At 41.3% G+C, this 13537-nt stretch overlaps 1 protein-coding gene across 3 annotated transcripts in view; it reads right to left on the bottom strand.

Moving 5' to 3' along the window:
* Nucleotides 1-13537, bottom strand: part of MAP3K20 (mitogen-activated protein kinase kinase kinase 20) — a 165371-nt gene that overhangs the window by 54856 nt on the left and 96978 nt on the right. For all 3 annotated transcript variants that reach the window (XM_034654751.1, XM_034654750.1, XM_011228925.3), the window contains exons 8-9: nt 9871-9957; nt 4109-4183 (exon numbers count right to left, since the gene is read on the bottom strand). In XM_034654751.1, coding sequence (XP_034510642.1) covers nt 4109-4183; nt 9871-9957 — 162 coding nt within the window. The remainder of the gene's footprint in view (nt 1-4108; nt 4184-9870; nt 9958-13537) is intronic.

Genomic DNA, 13537 nt, shown 5'->3' with positions numbered 1-13537 from the left:
TGGTTAATGGTATTTTATGAATACTATGGTTACAGAACACAGTATTTGGTCCAGGCTTAGGTTCCTTTTAGTATTATGCAGGTTTTGCTCACATTAAAAAAATATAACTAGGACCATTTATTAAGCATCTATATACATTACCTGTTATCTTCATTTTATAGATAAGGAAAACCCGTCTCAGAAAAGTATGGCTTGCCCAGTATCACACACGAAGCAAGTTTCTGAACCAGGGGCAAGGCTCTTAAAGCCTTCAATATGTTTTATCACATGAGGGTAAGATGTTACTTCCTACCAAACTCAGGGGATCCCCCCCCATTTAGAAATGCCATTTTAGAACTGCAAACAATATCCTTTACTTCCTTCTACTCTTTGATAAAACACTTTGAGCACCTAGTATAAGCCATTGGCATGACCTGACATTTACCCAATACCAGCTTTCTCATGTATTCCCTTCCCCCTCCTCATCGCAAAAGAACATTTTTCTACAGGTGAGCTGAATATTTTCATCTATGTCTTTAAAGCTAAGGGCTAGGAGGGAAAAAAAAGAAAAGTCTGTAGGCAATGACAGCTCTCTGTGCATAGGCCTGGCATCCGCTACTGGCCGAACTGCTACATACGTAACAGCCAGAGAGCTAAAACGTGTCTTGGTCTGGCTACTTTAGTCAGCACACTGGGCCTCTACTTAGTGTTTGTGAGGTGCTACAGGCAGCTCTGTTCCCTCAAAGAGACTGCAGTCCATGTAGGACGAAGATGCAGCAATTGTAATTTAAAAAAATACAACTGCACAGGGTAAGAGGGTAAGGCAGTAGCCCGGACTGTGGCTTAGGAAAAGGAGGACTAAGTATGGGCTGGGGCACACAGAACAGCCAGAGAAGGAAGGCCAACAAAGTCCCCAGGGGAGGAAAGAAAAGAAGAGGGCATGCCCAGGGAAGGAAGGTGTGTAAGGGTCTGGAGGTCAGCCCCGGGAGCTGGAAGTATTGGCTGCAGTTTGGGGTGTAAAATTAAATACAGGGGGGATATATTAATTGTATCAGAATAAAATGCCTTGAATTTAGGAAATAAAAATCAATCTTAAACTTTCTTTTGACCTCACCTGGCCAGAACACAAGATTCTGCTCGTCCTAAAGTAGGGTAAGCTTGCTACATGTTAAAGATGTGCCACGTTCATGGCATCAACACCAGGCCTAATGTCCTTCCTGTGTTAGGTGTTTACATTGTCATTTAATGCACCATAAATGTATATTCTTAGAATTTTAATTAATGAAGTACAGTTTCCGATTAAGAAATTCAAAACCTGCTTTGCATACTGAAATATAACTGCAATTATAAAGAATCTAGTTGCATTTATCTAATTCAATGCAAATAATTTCAGGTGAAATTTTCATTTAAGCAGAAGAAATACTGCCAAAATGACTATATATTCCACAACGGACATAAAACTGGTAGAGTATGGAGAAGGTAGTACGACAGCATTTTAAAAATATAAATGTTCTAGAGCAGGCCTGCAAATATCTGAGTATATTTTCTGCTGGATTAGCTGCAAAGTGCAGGCATTTCTCTTAATGCTTCAAAACCCCATATTCTGGGGCGCCTGGGTAGCGCAGTCGTTAAGCGTCTGCCTTCGGCTCAGGGCGTGATCCCGGCGTTCCAGGATCGAGTCCCACATCCGGCTCCTCCGCTGGGAGCCTGCTTCTTCTTTTCCCACTCCCCCTGCTGTGTTCCCTCTCTCGCTGGCTGTCTGTCAAATAAATAAAATCTTTAAAAAAAAACCAAAACCCATATTCTGCAAATCATACACTAAAATAATAGGACCTAAACAGAGGCAGGGAGGACCATGCCGTACCTGTGCAACTTTGTCATGGAATGCTAATAAAAACAACACTAAATAAAAACACTAACAGAACTCAAAAATGTTAAATTCTTTAATAAAAAACAATACTAAGTAAATATCAGACTCTCCTTTAAAAAAAAAAAAAGGGTGGGGGCGCCTGGGTGGCACAGCAGTTAAGCGTCTGCCTTTGGCTCAGGGCGTGATCCCCGCGTTCTGGGATCGAGCCCCACATCAGGCTCCTCAGCTATGAGCCTGCTTCTTCCTCTCCCACTCCCCCCTGTTTGTGTTCCCTCTCTCGCTGGCTGTCTCTATCTTTGTCAAATAAATAAATAAAATCTTAAAAAAAAAAAAAAGGGTGAAGGTAGTTTGTGGAACAAGAGTGAAAGCAAAGATTAAGGCTGCTGGTTCTCAGGGCAAAGGTGAAATGTGCAAACCTGGGAGGCCCCACAACGAACTCCTCCAAGACAAAGCACGGGCCAGCCCAGCCAACGGGGAGCACATGGGGCCGAGGGGCCTCAGATCGGCGTCCCTGGCTGCTCTCTTGGCCACACTACCGTACGAACTACTGTCCTTGGTGTTGAGCTGTTCGCACATGGTGGTGGAACCACATGCTAGGGAACCTGTGTGACTAGGCGTGGTGAGTACTCAAACTCACCGACTGTTCATGCCTCCTTCCCACTAGAGGAAGATGCCGCAGAAGAACAGATGTTCTCCGTGTACACTCTTCCCAGGGGCCCGACTGGAACTGGCTTTAAATTAAGGAAGAAATTCCATTCTTTTTTTTTTTTTTAAAGATTTTATTTATTTATTTGACAGAGATAGAGACAGCTAGCGAGAGAGGGAACACAAGCAGGGGGAGTGGGAGAGGAAGAAGCAGGCTCACAGCAGAGGAGCCTGATGTGGGGCTCAAACCCATAACGCCAGGATCACGCACGCCCTGAGCTGAAGGCAGACGCTTAACCGCTGTGCCACCCAGGCGCCCCAAGAAATTCCATTCTTAAGTCTTTGTTTTTAGATCTCTATTTAAAAAGTCAGTTTGCAATATATCTATTTCCAGGAAAAAGTGGACAAATTTGAACTATAAAATTATAGTTCCTTTCTGGGGTCTGTCTCCTCTTTCAAGTGTTTAATCTGTGAGGGTCTTTTTTTACTTTCTAACTTTTTATTATGAAAAATTTCAGACATACACACATGTAGAGAGAACAATGTAATAAGCCTCCATATACCTATCACTCGGCTTCAAAAATTATCATGGCCAATCTTGTTTAATCTACTTCCTTTCATTTTATTTTGAAGCAAATCCAAGACTTGCCTATCATTTTGTCCATAAATATTTCCTTATGTATGTGAGAGTCTTTTAAAATGATCTTTGCAGGGAAAGGAAATGGGCCTTCATGCTAAAATGTGATAACCACATGAAAGTCTAAATTTTGGAATGTCTCCAACTCTACTGTGATAGCTTCAAAATATCATGAATCTGGACAAGGAGTACGCATCGGGTTTCTGTAGAAGGACTACTCTGGCCTGGTCTTTGGTTCAGATCGCTTGGGCTCATTCTCCAGTCTCACCATGTACTCGCAGTGGCCTTGAGCATTACTTAACTTCTGTGTGCCTTGACTCTTCATCTGTAAAATGGGTGGAATAACACAACTTACGTCATGGAGCTATTCTGAGGAATAAATGAGCTGATGTACCTAGAGTGTTTGGACTAGTGCCTAGCATGTACTAAGCACTGGGCTGGCCATTTGTAGAACACGAAGGTGTGACAGTTCTTATTAAAGATTAAAAGCAATGGAATGGGGCGCCTGGGTGGCACAGCGGTTAAGCGTCTGCCTTCGGCTCAGGGCGTGATCCCGGCGTTATGGGTTCGAGCCCCACATCAGGCTCCTCTGCTGTGAGCCTGCTTCTTCCTCTCCCACTCCCCCTGCTTGTGTTCCCTCTCTCACTGGCTGTCTCTCTGTCAAATAAATAAATAAATAATCTTTAAATAAATAAAAAAAAATAAAAGCAATGGAATGGAATTCTTTCTGCTGAATCAAGAGTGCCAGAGGGCTGTAAGAGCGAGCCAGTAATGAATTTCTAAGGATCAAGATAAGCAGATAGCAGCAGAGAGCCTTAACAGTCCATCTGGGGCCCCAGGAGTAGCAATCCAGCTTTGCTTTGTAATGACTCTTACTACCCCGACTTTTAAAAACTCAAAGCCAAACAAGTGAAATTTCAGAATTCTGAACGACCCAAAAAAAAAAAAAAAACCCAAAAGCCCAAAAACTGACTTACCTTGGCATCAGCTTCCCAACACTGACGTAACAGCTCAGCGAAGCTTCTGGGGCAGCTGCTTGGAATGGTTAATCTCTACCACAGAGAAAAGAAAGACAACACAAGGATTTACTCGGGAAGGTAGGCAAATACTCTGAAAGTTCATAAAAGAGCTATGTTAAGAGCACAAACAAGTCATTAAATGTAAAGCTTCCACTGATTGATAAGATGGCAGGTGAGAATTTATGTTTAGATGATTCATCATTTCTAATCTCTAAAGACACTTTGAATACTGTTCTTCCGAAAAAGGCATCCCGGTGGATGGAGAAGTCGGGTTCTGCACAACAAATACAATGAGACATATACTCGAGTCTAGAAGAAACTACAGTAGGAGAAGGGCCAGGTGGAACAAAAATAGGAACTCAAAACCCACAAATCTATCACTGTTCTTCATTGGCGGCTATGAAATAGGCGAGCGGCCCGGGCAGCTAGGAAAGCAGTTCAGCTGTGGCAGTAGGCATCACACCTCTGCAAACGTCTCCAGGACAGACCGTCACAGAGCTCATTTGAAAGAAGACTGCCTCTTCTCATTGGCCAATAAGATGTTCGGACATATGACTCATTATGGCTACAGTGCAAGGGCTGGATACAACAAAGATGACACGTGCACATCACTCCCGTTCTAACATTTTATACAAGTGTTTCTCCAGAACTTGCCATGCCCCAGGAGGCTCTTTGGAGATCTGTGGAGGCATTTTTGTTTTAAAGACTGGAGAGTTGCACCTGGAGCGGGTCAAGAATGCTGGACATCCTTCACTATGTTGTAAATCCCTGCCTAAGTACTCCCCTGCACCCGAGCAAACTTCAGATGCCCCCGTGCAATCAACGAGGTTTAATCATTTTCTGGCTCTGGACTCTCTTTGATTTATAATAAACATAAAGTATATCCTGAGCAGATTTCAAATGCAATGAACGAAGAATGCAACTGCCAAATAAAATAAATCAAGGGCAGATTGATCTTTGCATTATTCATAACCTTACCAAGATTTTTGGAAAAAGTCACCTACGACAGCATTACTCATGCTGCTGGAATCATTGGTACAATTCAACTCCATTCTGCATTTGTAGCTGTTGAAGCCTGTTTATCCATAGGTACAAGCTTCTAAAACTGTTCCATTTTCTCCTCTCCTGCGGTCATGCCTGAGCATTTATACACTGTAATAGATATTTATTTCTTCTTTATATTAATTAGAGCATTATGTTGACTTTAAAAATACAATGTGTGTGGGTAGGTTGTACTACAGCTGAATTTCATTTCCAGGGAGTAGAGGAAGCATGAACAGAGCCGTTAGCAAGAGAGGCCTGGGTGTGAGTTGAGAACCCCTGCACCAGGAAGTACCAAGAAGATGGATTCCGCAGTATTGCTTACCAAAGCAGTTTTGCAAATAAAAAACTGAAACTGAATTTAGTTGTATCTGGGGGAGGCTATGGAGAAAACTAGAAGAAGAGTTGGCCTGGCAAGAAGCACATGATCTGTATTTAGAATTGCATATAACCTTAAAATCCAAATAAGCCAAAATAAATAAAACCTGAAAGTTTTAAACAAAACAGCCCTTGCCAAGTTACAGGCTATGCTAAACATTTTTTTTTAACTGATTACACAGGCTAGAGGAGATCTGGTAAGCTGTACTCTTATTTTACTGTAATGTGAACTGGAAACCTTTTGATGAAGATCAAAAGGAAAATCAGGTGTTTACTTTTTAAAAATATTTATATAAGACGGTTGGTTGGGAGTGGCAACTAAGAGAAACAAAGTGATTGCAGTTATTCAGCTGAATGCACCCCACGGCAAAGTAATTTCTCATAAAAGGGAACATTTTCAATGTAACTTTTTCACATTTTTCTAAGAACTGAAATGTGACCTGGATGAATATGGATGGATGTTAATCTTTTCTATCATCTTTTCTTACTGAAACACTTTTCAGCTACTGCATCTGAGACATGATGAAAGAAGACATCATTATTTTAAATTATCTCGTATGGTCAAATATCAGTTAAATCTAGACTTAGACACTAACGTAAGGGTTTATTTGGGTGCAGTAAAAAGGACTTTAAAAGAAAATCCAAAGTATTTAAGCCCTGATTACAGAACCGTGGGCATTCCCAACGCATTAGAACATCCTGAAATAACCAGATACTAGCAAAAGATTCGCCACACTACTTAAAACTTGAATATTTTAAAAGTTCCAAATTTAAAATGAAGCTATTTCCCAACCGCGGAATCAGGCATGGCAGGCTTTAGAGAGCATGTGCTGCTTCTGCACCATTTTCTACGTAAGATGTAAAAAATGACTTTTTGTCAATTATGTTTTACTCTCCTTTTTCCAAAGTGTAGTCAACAATGGATTAAGATTTTGAGGATTTCTGTTAATAGTTTGGGGCGCCTATTAAGAATAGTTTGGTTAAGTGACAGAAAATGCTCAGGTCCCGCTCTCAGGGCCGTGAGAGGAGCCTCGGGCTCGCAGCGCCGCAGGGAGCCTGCTTAGGGTTCTCTCCCTCTCCCTCCGTACTCACGCAGGTGTGCCGTGCACGCTCCTCTGAAAAAAAAGCACCGTTTTGCTGCTTAGAACAAAACATGTTATGAGAATCTAAGTACTTGTAAAGATAGAAATTATGCTGTCAGAATATTCTGAATGACCGCTAAATGAGTTTTATAGAAATTATGAAGACAAACATATTTCTATGAGAATACAAAATTTGTTAGTAATACTCTAATTTCATGACTTCTGTAAGTGGTTAGTCTTTGCTTTAACGGTGCTTTATGTATCTAGTTTTAATAGGATTTAATGTTAAGAAAAATTATTGTTTGAAGGCCTTATTTCATTATTAAGCATTGAGAAGCAAACACCTTCAGATATTTTTAGAAAGTATGGATCTTCCTATAGATCCAGTGAGCAATCTAAATGGGGAAACTGAACAAGGTCTAGAGTCTAGTTAAGAATAATGTATCAGTGTCAACTTTCTGGTTTTGTTATTGGCCTTCACCTGTATCTCACCAGTGGGGGAAGCTGGATGAAGGATACAGAGAATCCCTTCTACTATTTCTGCAACTTCCTGTGAGTCTCTAATTATGTCAAAATAGAAAGTTAAAAAGAAAAGGTAACTCTAATATTTGGATATAGGTGCATTCTAGGGTGACTGGCTTACATTTAAAATGTCACCCTAAGTTTAAACATATCATTCTTTATTTAAATGAGGCCTGTTTAAAAAAAAAAATACAGCTTGCTCTTTTCAAGAAACCAAGGTACTCCGAAGTAAAAATGAATGAAATAATTAGAAGTTGAAAGGATTTTGTAAATTATTTTTAAGTCAAAGTCTCAATTTTATTATGAAATGAAATAAACCTTTGGCCATTTTCTTTCAAGTTTTTATGTAAATTCCAGTTAGTTAACATACAGTGTAATATTAGTTTCAGGTGTAGAATTTAGTGATTTCATCACTTACGTACAACACCGAGTGCTCATCACAGCAAGCGCCCTCCCTAGCCCCATCACCCATTCAGCCCATCCCCCGCCCACCTCCCCTCCAGCAGCCCCTTCAGTTTGTTCTGTATACGGAGACTTGGCAATCATTTTAATGTTACGTCAACAGAATTTGTTTTGGTAACACGTGTCTACATTTGTGAGATGAAATGAAGACTCCTTTGAGAATGATGACAATGGAAAGTACAGGTAAACTTAATTTCCATATTTTTGACAAATATCGTGCAGAGTGAGAGTAGACAGGTAAGTAGCCTGGTAATACCCAGTCTTCCTTAAGTTCAGGAGAAAGTTGAGAAAACTTGTTTCGCCATGTGGGGTTCCTTGAACTTGCTGTTCTGTGTCCAGAAGGGGAGGTACCCGAGTGGTCTCCATCGGTTATTAGCAGACTGTCCGCTCACACCATGGATAACACAGTACCCTGTGCTCCAGGGAACCCCTGAGGGAAAGGGAGGGTGACAGCCTCCTCCTGTACATGTTAAGGAGGTTCTCCAGGCTATTTACGGGTGATTCCCGGCCCTGAAGCCAGCTATCCAAAGGCAGCTTCTAAATTCATCTTTCTTGTCCACTTTACATCCTTGATGGATACTCATGCTTTGAAAGTGCTTTAGATGCACACCTCTTCTGCCATCCTTTAGATGAAATATTATTTTAAAATACTGTTTTGTTTCTTATACGTATTTGGAGGGTCCAGTTAGCTTTTAAAAAACTTTCTTCTGATTTTTCTTGGAACAACGTAGAGGGGAGAGGAGTTACATTGAGTGTTCTGCTCCAAAGTCAACATTAGGTCAATTTTCTTCACTCTCATTTGTAAACCCAGAACCAAACATCTAATCACCTCACTGGCAAAAGAAATAGAACAGAAACAAGCGGGTTCTCATCTCACAAGAACATGAGTTATCCTGAGTACGAGGGTCTGATTTAATAGCACCCCGGGAATAACCAGGACATTTAATTAAAACAGGACAGCTCCTGTGAAACACTGAGCAAGACACATTCTTGAATATAACTCCTTTTGCTTTTTCCTAAATTGGCAGCTCTCTCCTATCAAGTCCAGCTATCATGAACATTTCCTCTGTTCTCAATCGCTCAGGAGGACAAATTAATCAGGTAGCTGGATTATGTGATCTAAACTATGGGAACTTGGCTTCTCTTCGTCAACAGCAGCTGTGTGGTTAATCTGGTCTGCTCCTGCACTCACATGGGCAGTCGATCAGTCTAATTCTTGCATGGCATTAAAAAGCGCATATCTCCATGTATTCACCTTTTTGCAAATTATTTTATCCCTAGGTTGCACTCCTACCTTTTGGAGAGGGCATAGATAAGATCCGGATTTGTGAAATAAGGTGGTTTTGCATTGCAAAGACCAGTGTGTGCTTCCATCACCGGATCTAAGTTCTCAGAGTACCTTCATACTGGATGCTTCATCCGTATGCTGAGGATTTCCATGCCTGTGCATTTCAGTCACAATTTTAAACCTTTCAAAATGTAGTTGCTCTCTTTGATATGAATGTACCACGTTCTCTGATGTAGGCTCATAGGTCCAACTAACTGAAAGCCTCAATTTGTGGGAAGAAGAAAAGCGAGGCTGGGGACACAGCACAAACGGTGTTTACGCCACTGAAGTTCTTTTGAAATGGAAAGGCTCTGCATGAAGAAGGGAACAGTTATGCCACTGCCTCGCCAATTCCAGTGAGGAGCTCATCTTCAATGTAGCGTTCAACGTAGGTGGCAAAACTGTAATTTTTCCCTTTTTTGAAACTATTTTTTCTTCTTTTATTTTTGAAATTCTCATCTAAGCGACAGTTTCTTGTACTATAGTGACTCCTGCTGGGAGAGGTAAGTTGAAGTAGCTGAAGGTCTCTCACAGATAGATCAACTCCCGGCCAGTAAAAAAGATGTCCTAAACGCAGGAGATGGAGTTAAACTGTTCCCCTACCTTGGACGCAATGGCTTCTTTCATCACTAAGAACAAACCCCCAGGTTTTACAATGAGACGGAGAAACTAGTACAGTACTTGTACGACGTTTGATCCACAGCATCACGACGTGAGGCTGCAACAATTAGATGTAAAGGGTCCATTCATGAGGAATAACATCACTTTGACCCTTTGTGCTAGCTCCTACTGCTAATCTTTCCATAAGCGTGAACTTACTTTCAATTTGAAGAAGATGAAAAAGTCTTTTGCAAAACCCCAATACTGTTTTCTGATCTATGTACCTGAATGGAGAATCGTAGTCTTACCTCGTTTTTTTCCACTACAAGCCAAGCTACTTGTAATCCTTCCAAACCTTTAAAGGGGACCTCCCTTGTTAGCATCTCCCAGAGAACCTGGAACAAAAAGAAAATGGAATTTTTATTCTTGTACTTTATATTTTTGGTATATTACTGAAACTTTATCTAACGTTTAACTGTATCCAATTACCAGACAAAACCAACCCCACCTGTAGAAACTTGGACAAAACATATATATTCACGCATAGGACTTCTTCCAAATATTACACACACACACAATTATATATATATGTATATATATACATGCGTGTGCACACACACATACATTGTTCATTTTTATAAAGAAAAAAAACTAGTTTGGAAATCAGAACATTTAGAGCCAGACTTATGAAACCAATGGGCCTACATAATTTATCTTGTAAGTTACTAGAATTCTCACAGATACCCACAAATTAGGTTTTATATTTTGTTAATCAAATTCTTTCTACCTTCAATCACCAATAAATTTCTTTATAAGATAATAACTGGGAATTCAACCGTATTTTTAAAGGTTCAGTAATGGTCTGATAAAAAATACTGAGCCCTAAATCCAAATCACTGGCTAAACCATTCACCCCATAATGGTTAAGTACTTGCAGAACTGTAACATTTAAATTTTGTGTTTTGGAGGAAGCTCTCTCAAAATGAGTTGGCCTAAGGGAGTCATTTTCTTCCACCGATAATATAATTTATTATATATTCTGAAATGTAATAAACACTTTATGTTTGTATATATGGGCTGGGTGTGTGTGTGTGTGTGTGTGTGTGTGTGTGTGTGTGTGTGTGTGAAATTTATGTGTGCATCTCTCTGCAATCCTTGAGAACAGCATGATTAATAAATGCACTGGAAACAAACCAAACTGATGCTAGGAATGCTGAAAACAGCCAATGATGTGGGTTTCATTTAAAATACTAAGTAATGGAGATTTTTACATTCAGGTAACTTCCTCTGTTTATACAAACAGGCATCAAAATCTGAGTCTACTAATATTTTGTGAAGTGCAGAAACAATTTTAATTTTATCAATAATCATAATAACAATGACTATCATTTATTGAGTGATTATGTTCCAGATACTTTGTTAAACACTTTCCAGGTGTTCCCAGGATTAGTATCAATCCCAGCGAACAGACAGGACCCTCATTTTATAGGTGAGGAAACTAAGGCTTCAGAAGTTAAATAAACGTGCCCACAGACACTCCGTTATCAAGGGGCAGAGCCAGAATACGGAGTTGCTCCCTCACCCTAATGGTCAAGCTCCTAACCCGACCGACTCCAGAGAAGGGAGGCTGCAGTGAGAGAGAGAATGTGACGTGCCCTCTTTCAGGTGTAGAGCCGTGGCCGAGGTGAGAAGCAAACGAACTCAGTACTTTTGATTTAGATTGCTCTTGTTCTAAAAATGAAAACAAAAAAACCCATTTCTAAATAAGAATGTAGAGTGAGAATAGGTCCTCTATGCAAGCAGGGCCTGCACACCTTTGACTCTAGCCGCTGTTTCCTCAGCCAGCGTTCAGTCCTGCTCGAATCAGAACACGCTAAATGAACTCTGGCTAATATGAAGATAATTAGCAGGAAAATCAGGGAAGTTGGCAGATGCTGCTCAAGCAGGAGAAAAAAAATTCACTGAAGCCTCTTTGGGCTTTTAATCAAGTGTGTAAGGTACTTCTTTAGAAGACATACTGAATAATTCTATTTGAGTCCCAGCAGTGATTAGGAAAAGGTAAGGGGCATCCCAGAAGGGGATGATTCTAGCAAGCACTGTAAGTAAAGGCAGCGTGAGGGCCAGAACAGGTATGCAATCACCCCTGAGCCCAGCCTGCAGGGGGTGGGGTAGGGAGCAGGAGTGGGCTGAGCCAGACACGAAGCCCCTCCATTCCTCACAGTCCCCACTCCCCTGGTGCTGAGGCTGGGGAGGGAGAGGGGAAGGCAGAGCAAGCAAATCCATGAATCTGGCCTTCCTACGGAGAACAGGGACAGTGAATCAGCCTCAACAGATCAAATGCTCCAGACCCCAAAATGTCCAGGCAGGTGGCCTCCTGCCCCCCATTTTCTGACCCCGGCCTGCACCCACAACCCACTGCACAGGCGCACATACAAAGGCTGACTGGGTTTTACAAGGTAAAATGCAAAACCAAGAGCTTGGGAAGCGATACACAAAAAGATTTATGTCATTCTTTATTCCCAAATATTCAGTTGGAAAATACCCAAAACCTACTAAGGTCTGAGTTCTGCTTCTCCAAGAGTTCTAACCCTGGAAAAGTAAGAGTTTCATTTTAGTCTGTGTGTGTCTCGGAAGAGCTCCTACAGCTGAGGGGCCATGACGGCCGCACACGTGTGGGGTACGGATGCGGCTCTGGGGCCCAAGGGAAGTGTCGAGTGTAAGTCCAGCAGCATAACAGGCCGAGACTCCCTGTTCCCGATTCCCTGGGTATAGGAACGTATCAAAAAAACAGGTGGTGTGAGATAGGACAGCAGCTGTTTCTGCACTAAACACAATGACACTCGGCACAAAACAGTCCCTTGTGGAGGAAGTCATGTGGAGGTCTAAAAATATATTAAACTAGGCCTGAAAATATCGGTGATGGGGATGCAGGCCAAACATTGTGATCTTTCCCCTTAAAAATACTTTCCAACTCATTCTATCTTGAGACGTATTTACGTTTAAACTCACAAGGAAAAATTTCTATTTTCAGTTTGCAGAGAAACTTGGACAAGGCTGTGTACTTTTCCTGCCCTTTCTTTTACAAACAATGGCAAGCCATTACCTGAGCCCGGCTTGTTCTGGAACAGGGCTCGCACACAAGCACACAGGGATGTTCACTCAAGCTACTCTATTTCCAAATCATGGTTCTGGCTCAGAAGCTTCTGGGAAGGTAATCCTTTCTGCGTTGTCATTACGACAGCTTTGTTTTTAAAGGGTGGCTAGGCCTTGTGTTCTCAGAGGCTTATTCTTTCAGTGATTTTTGCTTTCCTTAAGTCTTTTCTTTTTTGTGGGTAACATACTAAACACTCCTCCGGTCCCGTCCTTCAAGAGAGATCATCATAAGGGGGTAGCACCTTCTCCTTTGTTGTAAAACGGAGAGAAACAACTGCCTGCCTAGCAAAGTTTATCGGCTTAGAAGCAAGGATCACAAGATCCCCTTCTGGCATGTGCAGCACATTTATTTTAAGGCCGTCCAAGGCTGGTAAGTCTTGCCATGTGTTAAGAAGCAACACAGGTTTATCAAGCTGTGGGGGCGAGGGACTTAGATAATACTAGGGGCTAAATGCTTACAGCAAGGCTGAAAAAATAGAAAAATGAAAAGCAAAAATATATGTGTTTTTTTTTTTTCCTAGGTGGGTTTCCAAAAAGGACAACTCTTTCTTAGGGTCTTATTCGTCTGCACGGGACTGCTATTGTGTGTGTGGAGGCACCATGAACAGAATAGACACTTCATGAACTACGGGATGTTTTATGCCCAGAGATCCTTTACTGACAAATGGTCGCTACTTACCTGTTTTTGAAAGGACATCAGAAATTCTGAACAACCACACTGCTTTCCTAGATAGGGATCATTTTCGGTCTATGGACCACAGTTCTAAAACTAACATGCCCCAACCTTAACAACCACTCTCTCCTGCTCTTTTATCACCTTTG

This window comes from Ailuropoda melanoleuca, chromosome 2, assembly GCF_002007445.2.
Source record: "Ailuropoda melanoleuca isolate Jingjing chromosome 2, ASM200744v2, whole genome shotgun sequence".
Taxonomy (NCBI): domain Eukaryota; kingdom Metazoa; phylum Chordata; class Mammalia; order Carnivora; family Ursidae; genus Ailuropoda; species Ailuropoda melanoleuca.
This window is presented reverse-complemented; position numbering and strand designations above follow the sequence as displayed.